General features: G+C 35.9%; 1 protein-coding gene across 1 annotated transcript in view; it reads left to right on the top strand.

Annotated features, from left to right (window-relative positions):
- The window catches only part of HMGCLL1 (3-hydroxymethyl-3-methylglutaryl-CoA lyase like 1), an 87,969-nt gene that overhangs the window by 27,612 nt on the left and 39,979 nt on the right, over nucleotides 1–20,378 (top strand). Inside the window, exons 4-6 of the mRNA XM_055714706.1 lie at nucleotides 4,318–4,413; nucleotides 6,212–6,360; nucleotides 19,456–19,519. Of these exons, the coding sequence (XP_055570681.1) occupies nucleotides 4,318–4,413; nucleotides 6,212–6,360; nucleotides 19,456–19,519 (309 nt within the window). The remainder of the gene's footprint in view (nucleotides 1–4,317; nucleotides 4,414–6,211; nucleotides 6,361–19,455; nucleotides 19,520–20,378) is intronic.

Below are 20,378 nucleotides of genomic sequence, written 5' to 3' on the forward strand. Positions count from 1 at the left end.
AAGACTATTTAACAAAGCTGTCGGGGGGAGCCTCTGCTGATTTGCTTTCCAGCTTTTATTGATGAGCTCCAAGGCTGATTGAGGCTTCTAAAGTTGCTGTCTTCTTGTCAATGAGCTGGCCTTGAGTGCAGCCACCTGAACTCTTAGGAGGGGAAAACTCCAGGCCCTGATCAACAGAAATACTAGGAGTACAATTTGCCATGATTACTGCATAGGGTGTGAGAAATCTTAGTATTTTTCTTGCTCTCCAAACATAAACAATTTAATGGGAGATTCCCAGTTTGCCCCTTGCAGCATGATGGTAGAAGCTTGTATGGGTGTGTATGTGCAAGGGACAGCAGTAAATGAGGAGTGAGAGAATTGGTCATAGGATGCTGAGTGCGGAAAAGAGGTGTAGGGATGATAGATCAGCATCATGAGTAAAGGGCAACTGGGGTATAGGATGATGAATGTAGACATGATAAAGATTTGAGAATACGAAGCAGTTGGGATGCAGGGTACTGGGTATCACTAGATGAAGAGCAGTGGGACTGATCTCTGGGGAGCAGTCAGGGTAGCGGGGACTTCTTGTGGAAGCCACACCACTTCAGAGACGTAGAATCAGGGCAGGAAAACCTAGATGCACAGAGGTGGTGCAAACTGGGTAAACTCAGGAGTGCTCCCCAGCACCAAACCAAGGGAATAGACTCCCCAGGCCTGGTGGTGGTGTGGAGTGTCATGGGAACTTGGCACTTCCCTGAAGCCAAACACCATTTTTTAATGTCTGCTGCACTTGATACATGTCTGTCTATCTATCCACCATGCAGTCCTCCTTTTCCAAACACGTAACACAAACACACACACACAGAAAAATACTTGCTTGCATGTTGAAGGATTCTAGTTATGCAGAGATGTTGCAGATTCTATCCTGATTTTGCATTTGCTCACAAAGGAGCAGTGACCTTTTTCAGTTAATAATACAGAGAGAATTCTTTACAGTTAATGTTGTACTGTGGAACGGATGCAAAGAAAGTACTTCTGCATTTTATTTTGCTCTTTGTTTATTTAAACATTCAGTTGTAACTAAAGATTTGGAGTGGTCACACATCATTAATATAATTAAATGTTGTTCCTACCTCTTTTCTACTGTTCTGAGAATAGTCATCATGTGAAAAAGAAAGGTAGCGTGTCTTTTTTTCTTTTTCTTTAAATGAAATGTCATTTTCCGCATTTGGAGGTGCAGATCTAGCACTCTGTCAGCAGTCATACTGGGTTTTGATGAATTGTAATAATTTGCTTATTATTTTTCCAAAATCAGTTTTTACATTTGTTACAGTTCAGCAGAAATCCTAGCCTTTCTGAAGTCAGCAGTAAAACTACATTGGCATCAGAGTGCCAGGTTTTCATTTGTGATTTAACACCGCAAATTCAGGCTGAGTCCTGAAGTACACTATGTAGCTCCTGTTTGTGCAAATTCAGTTGTCCCCTGCAAAGTAAGGAAATAAGTCAATACTTGTCTGTATCATTTAAACTGATTTTCAAGAAGCTATGTACTTGTTTGCACAGAAGCATTTTGAGTACTTGTCTGTTTAGTAAGGACCACAGTAGTTATTTTCAGAGTAAAACATGAAATACTTCAATTTTTAACATTGCTTGTTGCACATCTTCTGTCCAGATGTATATGAAGTTTGTCCATTTTAAACTGAGAATGCATCCTGGGCCTGGACGGTGTTCCAGGCTTTCCTCTGCGAAAAACATAGTACAGTCATACTTTTTCTTATTCATGAGTTAGCAGAGCAAACTGTACATACTTGGAGGGACTTTATTTCAGTATTCTCAGGATCACCAGGGAAGGGTCTAAAGGAGGGATAATAGGAAAGGGGAAGAAAACAGCAACAATGCCGAATTTCTTTGCAAATTTGTCAATACAGGGGCAGTGATACTGTGTCCGTTAAAAGTGACTAGCTAAGTTTTTCCAAATGCCATCAAACTTTGGCAGTTACAGCAACAGAGAATAATGTAGGTTTTTAAACATTAGAAGGAAGAGTCTAAAGCAAGGGTGGATTTCTTCTTTTCTTGTGTAATTATTTCCTTTTCCTGTGAGCCATTAGGAGTACCAAATTTAGCACAGGTTTGTCAGTTTTGGAAAAAATGAACAATCCCTTCTTATCTCAAATTCATGTCTGAATATTTTATTTTAATGGCTTAATTTGTGTTTAAATGTTTTTTTATTTAAAAAATAAGATTGTGTTGCTTTGATAAGGAGTGCAGTCTTGACTTTGTCTTTTCTTTGCTCCTTTTTTCTTTTCATAGGTCATGGGAATAGAATTCATGGTTATGTTTAGATCACTCATTCGCTTACTTTTTTTAGTATTTTAAAGCTCTTTTATGGCTTCCCATCCACTGTTTTTTTTGGCAAAGATTTTTTTACTGAAAAAAACTAAAAGGAAAAGTTCCACAGTAGCAAGGTGCCATGTAAAACAGGATCCCACACCTATAACCTAAACAGCCAAAAATTATAAATACCTATCATTAGAAAGCTTATTTTTAAAGAAATTTGGAAAAGAAATATTTTATTAAAATTTAAAATCTTATAACATGCAATATGTGTTAAAATGGGATTTTACTTACAGTAAAAATAGTAACGGGACAGATGTAATATATATAATATTATTTGGATCTGGCAGCTTTATACTAGTTGAAAAAGTGTCATTTTGGTTTTCTAGTATATGTTAAGTCAGGCTATAATTTTAAAGTGTGGAATTAGTTCCAGCATTTGCCATTTAATTAATCATTTGGTTTCAAACAGCCTCCCTTGCCCTGAGAAATGTAGATACTATTTATATTAAATTAAGGAATGAAAAATAGTTCTTAAAAAACTAAGGCATTAACAAATGGTTTTTTTGTGAGGTTATTAGATATGTTAGGTGGTCACACTGTTTTAATTTATGTAAAAGCAATTATAAAAAGTTGCTTTGTGCCATCACTTGTTTCCTGATGAGAAATTAGTTGTGTCTGGCTATAGGACACTTTTCATACCATACATCCATTTCCTTATAAATACGTGTTGGGCTTACATTTGAGGAGGTGCACATGCATTTTTCTGATACTTTTAATCCATTCATCTTCATAGTAGGAAACCATATTCTGTCATAGTGACAGAATGATTCCAGGTTGCTAGTAGTATTGTCACTTAATAATCTGGTATAATTTAATATCATGTTTTTAGAATTTGTGTTACTTCAAAGGTATCAATAAAGTATCCTTTGAAGATAAGGAGTAATGAAAGCTTTGTAGTTCATATATCTTGCTATTCCTCAAATGACTTTTCATCAGTGTGGAAAGAATCAGAAATCCAATTTAATATTGTTTGCTTGGAAGGTTTGCTATTATGAGAGCTGATTTTAAGAGCATTTAAAATACATTATTCATTTGTTAAAACTCAAAATCTAAGAAATTAAATGTTTTATTAACTGCATTGTATTCAGGCATGCAAAACATTAAAAAATAAACTAATTTTGCTTCCAGTTCTTTCAAGAAAATATGCTTTTCTAAATAATCTACAGTTCATTATGTGAATAAGTCTTTGATATGTCTTCTTGATCAGTACATGAAGTACATTTAATTTTGAGTGAGAAAAGTGTAAGGATATCTTAAAAAGGCGGTTTTTAGTTTTGGGTTTTTTTGTGAGAGGAAACTAAGGGGAACAAATGCTTGAGGACAGTAATGGTCTTTTGACCTTTCCTATAATAAAGAAGTATTTTCTTTTTTGGCAGAAAATTCTAAGTATATTACAATGTTACACTATGCAGAGAACTGGATTTTGCTGTATTTTTAAGCATAGACTTGTGGTTAGTCTTTACAAATACGCTGATTGCAGTTTTGAATAATTTAGGTTCACTTATGCTTAAGATTATGAAGTTGTATTTATAAGAGTGCTGAAGTTTTCAAGATTTGGATGGTTTTAAAATGTCAGTTATTCTGTGATTTCCACCTGTTGAGTCCGCTGAAGTAAGTTTAAGGTTTTAGTAACAGTTGATGATCGTCATGATCACAAATCTATCAATTTATGATGCAAAATATGTTTTTACAGATACACACAGAAAGAAACACCATAGGAATCTTAGCCCCAATTCTATATTCATATAGAGCTGGAAAGCGTGCTACTCAAATAGTCAAAAGTTAAGAAAACCATTGATTTAACTCTTTTGTTGTTTCATTTTTTGTGTGAACTGTATACCTAATGAAGGCAAAAACACAGTCTTAAGACGATTTCTGCTTAGCTATATACAATCAGAAAATAACTGCTGATTAATACAAATTATTTATATATTTTAGATGGCAGATCACAAAGAAGTAATGAGGGGCATTGAGCGACAACCTGGAGTCCAATACCCTGTCCTCACACCTAATCTTCAAGGTTTTCATTCAGCTGTAAGTACCTTCATAGGTGTCCACAATTACCTCTTACATGTTTCAGCCACTTTCAGTTCAGTACCATAAATGAGCTATTTAATGTCATATAACCTGTGCTGTTAGAACCAAGCTATGGGTTTTTTTTAATTAAAGCTCTCAGTTTTCATTGTGAAAAATGGGCTAATTCATAGACTGATACTAAGCTCTCTATATTAATACTTTAATGGAAATATTGATCAAAAAGTCTTTGCAAGTTCCTATAAATGATGCTTGTGTGTAGTAAGACAGACAGTTCCTTCTCCTTTGACTTTTCTGCACTAGAGAAATTTCTGAAGAATGTCTTATTGGAAAGTCATTAAAAAGAACGAGGAAAGAGTCATTTAAATGAAAATGCTTTATAGGAATGTATTAGATTTCTTAAATTCTGCATTTCATTTTGGTAGGGTTTGAAAGTTCAAATTTTTTCAGTTCATACTAAATAAATATTCAAAATTATAGATTTGAAGCACTTGAAGTGCTTGGGCTTGCAAAAATGGAGCAGTTCAGTCATCTTAAAACTTACACATTGATAGTCAAGTCTTTACATGTTTTTGTTTTCTGAAAAGTTTTTTGCTTCTGTGCTTTTGGCTTGATATAGGACAAGCCATATTTGGGGCTTGGTGGGTGTTTGTGGTGTAATCTGTCATGCAGTTTGTATACTGTATATGCAATTTCCATTAAAACAGAATCCTGTACATAGGCGAGTTAACTATCAATAGTCAGTTTTATAGTGCCACAACCGTGTCTGCAGTGGTAGCTTGTATGAGTTGAATTAGATCTGCTGTACCTCTGTACTGTATTTAGTGATACACTGAAAGGTAAACAACGCAGAAATAGTTGTGGGTGATTGCTGAGTTCTTTCTTGCAGCCAGTTTTTTTCTTCCCACTGTTTGAAAGGTTATTTGTTCCCGTAAGGATTGCTGAAGCTTAGACATTATCCTGCAGAAGCAGAGAGTGAAGGGAAAAGCTCTATTCTTTTTCATACAACAGGAGTATTGTTCTCACTGGAGTGAGAATTAATTAATTAGTGACTTTCCTAAGCTTAAATGTTTTCTTCTTCTATCATTTGGCTTTCAGCATTCTAGTTTGCCTCATGTTAGCTGAATTACTGAGGTACTGAGTACAAGCTCGGGCTAATTGTCCCTTCATTGAAGTCACCACATTTACACATCTTCTAGACCGGTATTTTCTCTTGAGACTTTTTCTCAGCAGACTCTCACATACACATTTACCTTGTTACCCGTATCGACTATGACACCAAGACCAATGGAGCCCTTGATCCTAGAGTTGGCTCTAACAAGGAAATCCCTGTTGGTTACTGTTGCTGCTCTAGGCATGTGCAGGCACAGAGCTTTCCTAAGCATGAGAATGACTTCCTGACATTCATGAGGAGTAGGCTTTGTACAGAGGATGGATATTTCAGAGTTGTTATATGATCTTTTCCTTTTCTGAAAAATGAATATAAGAATCATTGTTATTTTCATAGTAGGTTCATGTGGTTTTCTACAGCTTAATACCTTTATCATTTATCCCTTTAAAAATATGTTTACCTAATTGCTAAGAAGGGGAAGGAAATATGCCATAATGGATGAACTCAAATTTTGATTTAATCTGTTTGTATGCAATCAATTTTAAAAAAACTGGAATGAAACTTGTATTTTTAGATATGGATGATATAATGTGATTTAAAATTCTAGAATGTTACACAGAATTAAATGCTTAACCTAATCTTTTAATACAGCATTATGATTCTGTTTTATTGAAATGTATTTTTCAGATTGCAGCAGGGGCGACAGAAGTCTCAGTATTTGGTGCAGCATCTGAGTCTTTTAGCAAAATGAACATTAATTGTTCAATTGAAGAAAGCATAGACAAATTTGAAGAAGTTGCTAAATCTGCAAGGAATATGAATATTCCAGTGCGTGGGTAAATATAAAGATTCTTAAGTAATACAGAGTTATTTGCCTTGCTGTTACAGAGGGCTTTTTCTACCAGTAGAAGAGTATACTACTAATTTTTTACATTTTAGATGATTGAAATGAGTCTTAATTGTATTTATTTTTTTTTTAAGATTGAATATATTGAGTAATTTTGCTCTGTGTTTTGCAAATGCTAATGGTGACTAGTTTTCTCTGGACATTTAAAAAAATAAGCTGTGTATATAAACATACCCCTTTTATTAAACAAATTTAATCATCACAAATGACAGAACAAAACTTATTTTGTGCTGCTGAGAAGTCATAACACTGTTGCCTGCACCTTAGAAAATACAGTGCATACTTGTATTTTATTATAGAATTGATATCATGTCATACACTGCAGAATCAAAGTATAAAAGAGATATAACAAATTTACTCGTAAGAAAAAAATAATTCTTTATATAAGTTGTTCTGAAAACTCCACTTGTTGAAGTTTTTTGAGTCTTTAGTGCATGAAACTCTGAAATTGTCCAGTATTTATCTTTCTCTAGAGTACCTTCTTTTAAACTTGAAATAATCCTGAATGATACTCACCTTTGAACAGTCTCTCTTTTTCATTTCCATTTTCTTTAGCTATTTTTTCTTTATATTTCTTTAGCATTACACAGAGCTACTTATTTAAGATAATTTGTGAAGGTCCTTGTAAATGTAAAAAGGCTTACATAGGTTCAAGGAGAAACTCAACAGTGAGATTCCTTGAGGATTACTAGTAATGCAAACTACATCATGCTCAGAAAATACCTGGACTTGAAAATAGAGGTAGATACCTCAGAGACTTAGTGCTTGAAAACCTGCCTGGGAATAAGTACTGGGATCTCATTTTCCTCCAGAAGTCATGATGAGGTAATGCTGCTGCTCACTTTTTGCACAGTACTGAGGGTGTTTGAGCATTTGCCTTGAGAAGGGGAGATCTGACTTGTAGTTATACCTCAGCCTCAGAGGATCACAGAATAACAGAATGATTTAGGTTGAGAGGGACCTCTGGAGGTCATCTTGTCCAGCCCAAGGATTTTAACATACACACATCCAGCCAAGGATAGCTCATAAATGCTCGGGTCATTTTCCCCTAGCCTGTTTATATAGTTCAGATGGAAATTCACTGAACAGAGAAATAAGGACTTTCACGTTATTAAGAAACAATAACTTGTACCCAAGTTTAAATACTCTACCTAGCTGCTAATCTGTCAGGTAGAGTCAGGGCTTGCCTTCCTGAGCAGCTTCTCTTACAAGAGATCAGTTGTTTAAAAGGTCTCTGCCACCACTGTTTGCCACATTTTTCTGAAACAATTCTGAGCTGAGAACATAACTAGCAATTTAAGTTCTCAAGGAGGATTAAGCTCAGGGATGTCTGAATTTTAGGACCCATATAGGTGTGGGTAAGGGAGTAGGCAGTCAATTCAGAAAAGACAGCATGTGTGTAGCAACAGACCTTAGGCACTGGTGAACACGTTTACTGTAAACTTTTGTTTTCTGGTTTTCTCACATGTCTGGGCATGTGAGGCAATATTTTCTGTTTCATATTCCTGTATTTCACAAACAAAATTCAACCAAATGGCAAAATAGAGGCAACCAACCATCAAGGGAATCTTCAAAGCCTGTGCATTGTATATGTTTTGAATAGCTATGGGTGTCAACAAATGGACTTTGCAACTGGTCCAGAAAATGTGAACTTAAGGTCATGAAGCCCCTGTAATGTACTCTACATTGATGTTGGAGCTTAAAATGTTAACTTACCTTCTGTGCACTAGTTTCACACGTTTAAGAAAATGGCAACCTGCTGCTTTTTCTTCCCACACATTGTATGTCTAAAGCATTTGTAATATGCCAGTAGCAGTTATTCTGGCACTGATACACTGAAGTGATGGAAATGATTGTTCCCATGATAGGATTCTACAGCATTCCCATACATTTATTGTCTGCTAACTGATGAACTGTGTAGCAGGTTTTTTTTCCTGCACACATCAGAAAAAAACGAGAAGGCAGCAGGATGGGAAGGCATGTACAGGGAGGAGGAAATAGGAGGCAGAAAATGGTCAAATGGAAGCAGAGCACGAATAAAAAAAAAAAAAGAATATGATAGTAATTAAAAATAAAAAGAAGGAAAACAAAGCGAGGAGATGCAGGGAAGTATCAAGAACCAGTAATGAGGCAAACAGGAAAAACAGCAGAGTTGAAGAGAAATGAGATAATTGAACTCAGAAAATTCAAAAAGGTTATGTTTTAAAAGTGCTTACTTTGTGCATCCAGTGCAAAGATCTGTAATTTCACTTCAGTAAGCAGACCTAGGCAAACTTCACACAGTGCATGCAGGACAATTTTTTGAGTCTGTCGTGCCAGGTGCAGTATGTTACAGAATGCTTCAACAGCGGACTGCTTAATATCAGATCTGCTACAAAGTGAACAGATTTGAAGTTGTGAATAAAAATTATGTAAGTTCTCTCCAGCTATAGCTTTCTTCCTTAGGCTTACAGGTCTAAGAAAAATGAATCATTCGGAAGTAGGAAGCCATTGACAGAATCATTTGATTTGTGGAATTACAACCAAGTAAAGAAACCAATTAAAGAGGGTAATTGAAGAGAAATTATGTTTATATTTATGTTACAGCTTTCTGCATCACAGGATGTTAGTTTAGGAACTAATTTATCCAGTGAAAATTAGAGGTTGAGGCATCAGGAGATAAGATGCTGGACTAATATAACACTTCAACAAATCAAAATTTCCAGGAGAGGACGGTCTGCTATTTGTCCAGAGGTTTCTAATATAACTCAATAATAAAGTAGCTAATCTCCTAAAAATCTGCCGAGAATCTGAACTGCAGAATATGGACCCTTATTTCATAACAAAACAAAAAAAAAACAACCTGAGGTAATAATTCTGAGTATCTAAAACATCCGTTGAACGTGGATTTCAGTATATGAAAATACTGAAAAGAAAGTTTTGAGCATTCTAGTAACTTAAAAGATAAAAAGAGAACAGGTTAACACAATCTGTTTGGACTTTAAGTGTACTTTTAAAAAATCCCTGCCAGGGAGATTTTGAGGAGACAAAATAGTAATTAATGACAAATAAAATGTGACTACAGATCAGAGTCTAGACAAATAAGTTTTGAAGAGAATAATTGCCAAGTATTGTGATACAATGAATCTTGTTTCTGCACGTTCATACTCATTCAAATACACTCATCATGGGTGGCAGAGTTATGGGAATCTGTAGGAAGCATTGAGATGGAATGATTGCTCAGAAATAATAATAAAAAAGGATTGTTTAGTGTCCATCTACATCAGAACTTTCTTTTAAGCTCCAGTGTACTGTCTTTTGTTGAATAGAATTCTGAAGACAGAAAAATAATAGCAGGGGCATAAACACAGAAATGCAGAATTCAGGACTTTTTTTAATGGTAGATCACTTAGCAGTTGAACAAGGCTCTAGAAAATGGACTTAGAACTTTTAGTTAGTTAAAAAAAAATACCCATAAGGAAGAAACATCAATTTTGACTGCTAAATCCAGGAAGTAAATAAATCTGTTTATGACATTTGAGCTGTTGTGAGGAGAGGGATTATGGAAGCAGATTGTCATTTCCAACTTATTGCTAGAAGAGTAAACCATAATTTTCTCTGGTACTAATACCCAACAAAATTCTGCACTACTACAGGGAATTCATTAGAACTGGAGTGGAAGTAGTTCATTAGCTCCCAAATACTGTAGTACATTTAGAAGATTTGTGGAGTGCTACATTGTATTTAGTGATGCAAACACTGGGCTTCTCTTCCTCAATGAAAAGTGTGGAAAAGGTAACTAGAAAATAAGACTTAAACAGAGATTTCATAGAAATACTCAGTGCAATCAAGGTGGCTTTTTCCTGGAGGTAAAACAAAAAAGAATTAGCTATCAAAGCCTGATATTTATGATCTTGATTTATGATCCTCTATTTAGCTGCTACTGAAGAAGCTGCTTCCAGTCACAGATAAAATAAATGGCATTTCTGTATCCCAGTTCCATGCAAAATTCTCTACATGCTGAGACAGTCAAAGCTTTGTGGCAAGTTGTTCTTTATATCCTGATCCATAGGTATCACATAGACAAGTCAAGCAGAGACAGAAACTGACAGTTTAAGAAATTAGGATTTATGAGTTTCTGTTGAATGGCCTCAACACCCAGCATTTTGGAAACAAAAGGATGGGATGTTACATAGTTCACCAGTTGACATTCACTATTTAGAATTGATGCTTATGGTTTGACTGGTTGTTATTTAGGAGAAGATTAGTTTCAGGTTTTATTTTGTTTTGTGGCTTCTATTTACTGAAAATAATTATATATTGTTTACAACTATTGTTGTAACATGAGGCAGATCTGAGCATGACCACACAACAAGTCTGAGTTTGTCATCCTAAATCTGCTTGTAGTTACTAGAGGGGAAATAGGCAGCCTTCAGGCTACGGTTTATTGTATGTGCTTTTTTAAGTACCTGCCTTAGGATCAGATGAACCGCTCTCCAGAAGATCCATCCTTTTGGCTGCAAATGAGCTTGGGTGCTATCCTGTGTTAGTCATCCTAGAGATGTTCTATCTAAGGCATAGGCTGTAGATTATTACCTTTGATGTCAGAAGTTAGAACAGCTAAATCCCATCCTACTTGTGCCTAGGGTAAGGATTAGCACCTTGTAATTTATGTAAATTACAAGATATAAGGAATCTGTTTATAGGCTTTGTCATGTACGGTAATACAAAATGAAGCTGTGGACTATATGGACACAGATTTTTACTCTGCACTAAGAATCAACATTTTGGCGTTTTAATCACCCTTTTATAGATTGGCTACTTTTAAAGAAACATGGTCTTTGCTCATGCATGCAAAAGAATATGCCTTTGCTCAAGCAAGCTCCCAGGACTACACATTTTTGGCTTCTAATACAAATTCTGTAGGCTAAATATTTTGCTGGAATTACTTAGATAATAAAAATATTAATATGCATAAATTGTATTTATATTAATTTCAAGACAGATATTGTTTCCTTTCTAAAGCATTATTATTGTTTAAGGTGTTATTTATTTGCAGGAAATGGATAATTTAGTGCTGTGCCCTAACTCCTTATTTGTGCCGTTAAAAAATACTTCCAAAAATAATTTTAAGGGGTTCAAATTTTATTTCCTATTTTTACTGGCAATTTAGAATTTATGTAGTGACAATAAATCATCGACAATCCTTGAATCTTATGAAAAATGCACTCAAACAGTTGAAACTAAACTTTAAGCTTTTGCATGTCTTACTGTTGCTACAGCTGCACTAACGTTGACTCAATCATCGTCCAGGAAATTTATGTTGTCAGCTGTCACATTTAAAATCTCTAGCACAGTACACAGTTTTCTAAATGTTTACTAAATTACTTCAGATGTTTATGAAGAATTGGAGTCTTGTGTATGGTCTTAGAAGTTGGACTATTTATTAGCATCATAAAGGGGTTTTTATTTTTATTTTTTGAACGTGCATAAAAACTTCATGATAACATCTGGGACACATTCTGTGAAGACGCTGAGCCAAATCAGTTATAAACTGTGTGGTCAGCTAATTACCGCTATGCATATTTTGCATGTGAAATGACACAAAATACTGCTGGTTTTGGAATTGCATCTTTTAATGCATAATTCAGGTAGTATTAAAAATATCACATCTTTTTCAGTGATTAAAAATTAAGCCTAACAGCTAGGATTGATGAAAAACTGTGGCAAACCGTGATTGCAAGTGGTCACTTGGATTGTGTTTTAATTTAATTGATTTTTAATGTACATATGAAGAAAATGTTAGGTAACTTCTGGTTAAGCTAGATTCTTCCAAGTTAATGTATTCCAAAATTTAAAAAGGCACAGAAATAAATTGCAATCAGTACAATAGAACAGTAAGGAAGTAAGGAATATGTGTTTCCCCCTTTTCCACAAAGAGTACTTCACTACCAACTTCGTGTCCTGTGACAGTGAAATAAAGTCAGACTATCTTCTGAAACATTCAGTTCTGTATAAGACTGTCTTAGTCCTAATAAAAATTAACTGGGAAGAGCTGAAAGGTGGTAATTTTTTTTCTCTACTAAAAAACATTTCTCCATGACCCGTAGGTAAAAGCTGTATTTATGTCCCAGTCCTGAAAAATATCCATGTGAATAGCCCTTTTGAGGCAATTTGTACTATTTGCATGTGCAAATATGAAAGTGTGTGCAAATGTTTATAGTGTTTCAGTGTTGGAAAAACAGATGCAAATGTGTGCTGTAAAATAACTGTAGAAGCATTTCCTTGCAAAGCTGCTTCTTCATAAATTAAAGCATATGTAATCAGGCATTAATTCTAAACTGGTGTATGTCATTCCTTTGTTTATAGTCCTCTGTCTTTTATGAATGATGAGTATGGTGAAGTTCACAATACATAAAAGCACATTGAAACATACCAGCATTGGACTCACATCTGTGTTTGTATATAATTCAAATAATGGTTGATATACTTGAAATATAGCAATATTTTTTACTATGACAAATAGATACAAAACAAACAATTGTATGGAATATTATTATTACTCTATTTTATATTATGTTATAATAAAGGTTACAGGTTACAACATACATAATTCCTTGTTGATTATAGGAAATAATTCTTGTTCTACTTTGATAATAATACACAAGGTAAGACACAAAATAGTTGAAACTTAAAAAGAAAGAACTGATTTTAGTTACCTTTATCGTGTGCTAGTGATATTTGGATTTATTTTGAAAAAAAATATGCATGTGGAATATATCAGTTTTATTTTAATATACTTCATAACAACTAATTCTGGAAACCAATAAAGAAGTCTGTTTTGTTTATAAAGAAATGTCCTGATTATGTGAAACTTTTGATTATCGAGACAGTCTGGTCTTTATAATGCAATTCAGTAATGCTTTTTTTCTTTTATTACAGTTCATTTTAAATGCCTTAATTCAAGATATTTGGATGGCTTTACAATACTGTATTTTCTATACCTAATTGGAATTACCATGAGATAAACTCCAGCAATTCAGTTTTGCACAAATCAATACAGTTTAAAGCTGTGAATGTTTTATGAATACAGACAGAAACTTTGAACTGGTATTTTCTCGTATTCTGGAATACATAGGGAGTATGTATATGGAGTACACTTTTTTTCATATTGCTTTAAACCCCCATTTGTAGACTACTCTGTAGTTTAGCATAGTCACAATTATATTGATAATAGGATGATTTATGCCATTATCGCTTCTTTAGATATATAACTAATTTTAACACCTTCACGTCACCATAAGTGAGCCTGTATCTGAGGTTATGGGAACAACAAAATGTAGACCTACGTTTTAATAGACTTGGAGGCAGCACATTTTATTATGCAAATGGTAAACAAATCTACAGTTACACAGGATTAAGCCAGCTGGTCACGGTCCCCTGGAGAAGTTTGAGAAGCTGGAGATGACTGGAATGTGGGGACTTGGTGCTTTTCTTTGTACTGGGGACAGGTTAAGAAAAGGATGTAGGAGCCATTGTACTATCGTTCTGCATGATTGCACTATGTAAGAGGAGAGATTTTCCTTAGGAAAAACTTAACACCAACTTCTACCCGTTTTTTTGTGCCTGCAGATAGAAAATATTAGCAGGCCAGAAGAGCTGGGGGGGGGTTTGGGGTTTTTTTTTGGATACCTGTGGCAAGTAAAAAGGATCCCTGTTTTCTCTGAAACGGTAGTGCAAATTAGGACTTGAAATGTTAGTACAAAATTATAAGGTAACAATACAATGTGTTTGCCCATGTGTTACTGATTGCTCCATGGATATTTGGCATAGTTATTAAAAGTTAAGTGGTTAAGAAGCCCTTCATTATAGGAAGAGTTTTGTTCTGGTTTTAGAGAATTTATTTTCTAGAACAGAGTCCACAATTTAACAGTGTTTTCTAGGCATTCTAAAATTAATAACAAGTACTATTACTACAGGATTCACTTTGAATAGCATATATATATATATATGCTCACAACTGGGCACTAGATAAATGGAGATATAGGTTTTTTGGTTTGTTTTTTGGTGTTTTTTTAATTGAATGTGGGAAAAAAATCCTGGCCATATTTAAATATTTTGGGCTTGGCTTGGAGATTCTTTTTCTGGAAGAATCTCATTTCCCTCTTGTCTTTTGTATTTCCCCTCTCCATACAGTAAAGATTGCTTGTTTTTAACAAATGGCTTCCTTTGCAAAGAGACAGACTATATCAACCTTAATATTATGAATTCACCAAATGATAGGCATATACATTTTAGCACGAATGTCCAATAAAAATAAATACATCTGCAGTGAACATGGTAAATTATATGCGAACTTACACTATAATAATAAACAGGAAACAGCAGCATCTGAGTTTGCAACTGGCTTCTCAGGAGGCTCCGTGCTTCCAGCTGTGGTAGCAGCTGTGGATCTGGCTCTGGAACTCTTGCTGAAACAAGCTGACAAAGGGCTGATTACAACATGGAGTTCAGTTTCTGCTTGGATTCATTTTCCTTTTAACACACTTTGGTTATGAAAAGTTTGCTCATTTACCCTGTTTGTGGTTTTATGTCCTGCACTTCACAGTCTTTGGGCTGGTGTGATGATTATCACCATTCCTAGTGACCTTGATCGTGGGGACCTTACACTGTCTATGCCATTTGTGGAGCATTGCAATTTGGGTTTGGCTTAGTGGAAGAAATTGAAAACTCTCTTCCTCTTCCTTCTCCCTCCCCATCCCCAGAGGCTGTTCAGCATTTTTGTCCAAAATATTACACAGTAGAGTTGTTGGGGTTTATTTTTTTAATGTTTTTATATGCATAGAAAACAGTTTAGGAGAAGGCCAAGTGATAACTCACCTGCAGTGAAATATGTAGGACAGACAAGAGACTAGGTAAAGTGCCAGGTGAAACAAGTAGAGAACTTCTTTTTATTAAAGGGAGGAATTCTGATTTCAGAGAACCTGAGCAAAACAGCTTTTAACCGTGTGTTCCTGAAGTAGCTGTATAGATATGTTCACTTATTACAGGTCCTTCTTTTCCACCTCTGGTTGCATGGGCTCTTTCCTTGATTGCATGCTAAAGACGTACTTAAGCTACTAAAACATCTGGCCTTGATTCAGCAAAGATTTAAGCACATACTTAGAATTAAACACTTCCATTGCAGTCTGCTTGGTGAACTCCCAGATATTTACTTCTCTCATGCTGTGGAGCCTCTAGTGAATATCCTGAGACCAAGACAGTAATTTTCATTACAGTCTTTTTTTCTTTCAGTCCTGCCATCTTTTTAGAAAACAGCTGTATTCTCCAACTTAATTGAATCCCCAAATCAAATCCCAGTTGCCTCTGTAACTCATTGCTCAAACTCTTCCCTCTTTTTCCCTCTGCTGCTTTTCTTCACATAGGATCTCGCTTTTTCTCCTAAGGAAAAATACAGTATGATCTTCCTTCTGTCACTCGCTTCTCCCTCCCCTCCCCTAATCCTTTCTCTTTCTCTTCCACTGTCAGAGTAGCAGGAGTTTCTTGTCTACTTTCCATCCGTACCCCTTCCACTTGCCCCTGTGACCCCACGTTCTGTTCTTCTTCTTCTTTCTCCCCTCCCTTATTCTCTTTCTTAACCTCTCACTGTCCTCTGGCTCTTTTCCACTGCAATATAAGCAAGCATTTGCCTCTTAAAAATTGCACCTTTGACCCTACTTGGTTCTTCATATCATATCTCATCGCCTATCTCTTCTTCATTCCTAAGCTCATTGAAGGCGCTGTTTATAATTACTGTCTGGAGACCCTCTTCTGTGATTCCCTCCTATAACTCCTACACTTTGGCTTCTGTTCCTTGCTTGCAACTGCAACAGCTCTCACCAAACTCCCTGATGACAAGATCTCAGAAACAGTAGTCTATTCTCATTCTTCTTGTCAGTAGTGTTTGCTGCAGTTGACCAGACTCTTCTTTAAACTTCTGTCTTTTGTTACTCTCTGTGGCTCCGTCTTGTTAATTTTCTCCTTTCTAAGCAGTTCTTCAGCATGTTATTCAAAGTTGTCTCCCATTTTGCAGGGCTGTGAGTGGAGGTCTTGGGGCTCTGCTTTGTCTGGGTTCTCTTGTGCTTTTAATGCCTTATGGCTCATTTCAAACACAAAAAAGAGTATGTAACAACCAAACATATCTAGGTAACGTATGCACCTTCCTATTGAAACCTATTTGCTCTCACTTAAGCTTCTTAATTTGGAACCTAATTTGGAACCACACAAATGCAATTACAAAGCATCCCACCCAGCACTGCTCTAAGTCTAAATGTCTTGGCAAATGCTCAGACCAGACACATGAGTATCTTCTCTTTTTCACATAGACATGCATAATTTTCTCCTTTCACATGCTAGGCTCTCTGTACCCCTGTGAGCAGTACTCAGCCCTTGCCTGCATCTGTTCCAGCTTGCATTACTTTTTCTACAAATTACTCAAATTGTGTCTCTTATTTTCAGTAAGAGTTTAGCAAGACTTTGTCAAATGAAATTCATATTTTATGTTCTCTATTAGAAATGCTTATCCTCGCATCTGTCTTTGGAGCACATTCTACTCTTTTACAGTCTCATTTTAAGCATTTAACTTTCTTTGTCATTGCCATCAACTGACTCTCATTTCTATTGCTCCTGTCCTTTCTCCATTAATTCCCAGTGCTTTTTTTTTGTATTGACAGCACCAAGAAATGTAATGTTATCACCACATCTCTGCTTCTAATGCTAATTCGTTAAACGAGAATGTTAGATAAAATTCTGCCAAGCTCATCCTTGATGAACTCTACTGAAAAACAGTTCTTTCATTTTTCCACAGGGCTTTGTTCTCTGGTCAAATTCTTTCAGTAATCCTTATTTTCTCCAGTTGAATGTTGAATTTCAGATGCCCAGATCAATTATACCTATCATATTTTCCTTGTTTAAAATGTCAACCTAGTCACAATGTTGTAAGCATGCGGAGAGTCCATAATCTCAAACAGATTTGTACATTGCAGTAGGCAGATTCTTCAGGTCACCACAGACTTTCATACCCCAGCAGGCCCAGCTGAATTATGAGAGCTCAGGCGAGTTTCTGCTCACTTGTGTGAACCACAGGGAATATTCCCTTGTTCTCTAGGTACCTTTTGGCCTGCTTTTACTTTTGCTTGCGCTACTCCATTCCAGATGTCATTCATACCACATTATCACTACCAAATGCACATCTTTTTGGTCTAACATATGTAGCCATTAGGAACATATACAGATATATGTAATTAAAGGGAACGTGCACATATGTGCTAAGTGTTTTGCATTTACTTTGTATTTAGTACTGTTCATGCTCACTTCATAATAAGTGCTGTGGCTGATGTTGCAAAATAATTTCAGTAAAATTCTGTGTATTCACTAGCTCTAGGCACTGTAGTAGTGTGTAAAAAGTCATCCTTTGGGTCTAAATTTTTCATGCCTGGTTTCATTTGAAATACTGTGTGTGCATAAAAGAAATTAAAGAAATTATCCTGAATTGTTTTTGAGTTATGTGTCACTGAAAAGCAGGGCAGTGTTTAACTGTTGACAGTAGCTGCTTTTTTTATCTTTAAAGTAGATAAGAAAATTAAGAATTTTGAAACTTAAACAGTGACATCTAAATTGGGGGTGATACTTCATGAAGTCTGTGGTCAGGCTTCAAAAACCTGGTTTTCATAATGACATACAGATAACTGAAATCATGCCTAGTAGGCATCTGGACTAAAATTATGAGTGGTAGGTAATGGACCCAACCACTTTTGTGGAAACAAAATTAATTTCAATTTCTTTGTCAGGGCTAATCAAATTCTTTCTAGGTTCAAGGTTTGCTTCATTCTTACTGCTACTTCCAGTGTGCCAACGCCATACCTTCATAAAAGGAATGGAATAAATTCTTTGCATGAAAATGTTGACATTTTTTCATAATTTGTTTTTGCCTGTTACTCATCCTAATTTCAAATTCTATCAGTCAGTTTCTCCTTCAGCTGCAAAGAAACAATACATCCTTTACCCCACGGACCATGACTACATGCAAACTGGCATATGTTCAATCCAGTTCACATTATACAGTGTATAATTTTGCATTATATCCTTCAGTGTTGAGGGACAGGGAATGATGGGGCATCGATGAAGGCTCTTGTTCTTCTATTAAGCAGCTGAACAACCTCCCACTGGGGCTGGGGCTCTGTCTGCCTCTGAATCTGCTGTAAATCCCTTTACAGCCACACTTCTTTTGATTCTGAATGACTGTTTCTGGTTAGTTTAATCCTATTCCTAATCAATTTAAGATAAACAATTAGAAGTTTAATTGGAATTTCATGGCTCTTAATTGCCTTTAAAAAAGGGAAATTTGAACCAAATTCTATGGTATCACAGCATTAGGACTGAATAGTGGAGGCTCAGTTGTGGCTTTCAATTTTTGTGCTTTATGGAACCAATAGCTTCTGAGAAATACTCTGGCTTCTTGATTTCTTCTTGTCCCAAGGCATACCTAAATACAGCTTGCGATGGAGCTGTATTTCTTCTGGGACACAGGGATGGAAATGGCAGTACAGAGAGAGAGGGTGAAAGCTACCCCATTCACCGCAATTCTAGTGACTTGTGAGATGTTGTTACAAGTTGCTTGTGTTGCTCTCTATGATTCGGGTAATTAGGACAAGAAGGTGGTGATATCTTCTTCTGAGTACCTTGTGTGGGCCACGCAAGGCAAAACTTGAGCTGGCTCTTAGAACTTCAGAGGGAAATGCCAAGAACAATTGAAGTCTCCTGCAGCACTATTAGCTTGGCTGCATTGCCAACTTGTGACATCCACTGAGCATAAATAAGCTATAAATCTGTGTTCTGTGATTTAAAAAGAAAATTGATAAACCTTCTACTTTCATCTGATGTAATTTTAACTTTTCATTCAAATCTGTATTCTACATTGACTGGCTTAAATATTCAAAATCATATTTAACGTGGATGGATACCGATAAACATATGAAACGATCTTTGTGTGTTCTTTTTATTATAGGTATGTGTCATGTGCATTGGGATGCCCATACGAAGGAAACATTGTACCGGCTAAAGTGGCAGAAGTAAGAATGAACTGCTGGCTTCTCTTTTTAATGAATCAAAAATGCATTTTAAGATGTCTATAAGTAATGTTCTGTACTTAATCCTAAAAAGATTTTTAGTGGGTAAAGTGTAAGAAAGACAAACAAATCATAGCTGATGCATAACCTTACTCAACCATAAGCAGCCAAATCCGAGGAAAATAGTATATTTTGATTGTTACCAGTTGTGAGAAAAAAATATATGCAATTTCCTCCAACAAGAAGGTAAGGAAATGCTCAAGGAAGTAGACTCAAGCACATATGTCAGTGGACCATGTTGCTCATGGTTTCCAGCACAACCTCTTGCAAAGCGTGTCTGCTTTTAAATGCATTTTATGCTGGGGTAAGCATACTGTGCTGTCAGCTGATGGAGCCACTGCTCCAACATTGTGCTTCTGGCAAGTGTCGTGTGATTGACACATGAACCAAAACTCATCCCCAACTTTATCTCTTAACTTGTTCTACTGTTATGATGGAATAAGTTGCATCTTCCCTCCCCACCACCTTTTCCCATTTAGGCTAAAAAGAGAAGGAAGATGTCTTAGTAGAGCTTTTCTTTTCTGCAGTGAAAGAGATGCGTGAAACACAGGTGTTAAGTTTTGCGGGAAGACAAGGAGGGCATCGAAGCTTAAATAGACAGTAGGGAAGAAAGTGCAGAGAGAATTCAAGAGGCACAAGGTAGAACATGCTGGCCTTCCTCCCAGAGAAAGACTTGCCTTCTCTCTTACACTTAATCACCAATTTTTGGTGATCTAGCAGAATCTCCACTTTTTTTTTCTTTGTAGCACTAGAAGCTAGTCAACGTTTGTCTGATGTGTGTGTGGCTTTCACGTCCTGTTCT

Source organism: Falco cherrug, chromosome 6 (genome assembly GCF_023634085.1).
Source record: "Falco cherrug isolate bFalChe1 chromosome 6, bFalChe1.pri, whole genome shotgun sequence".
Classification (NCBI taxonomy): Eukaryota; Metazoa; Chordata; class Aves; order Falconiformes; family Falconidae; genus Falco; species Falco cherrug.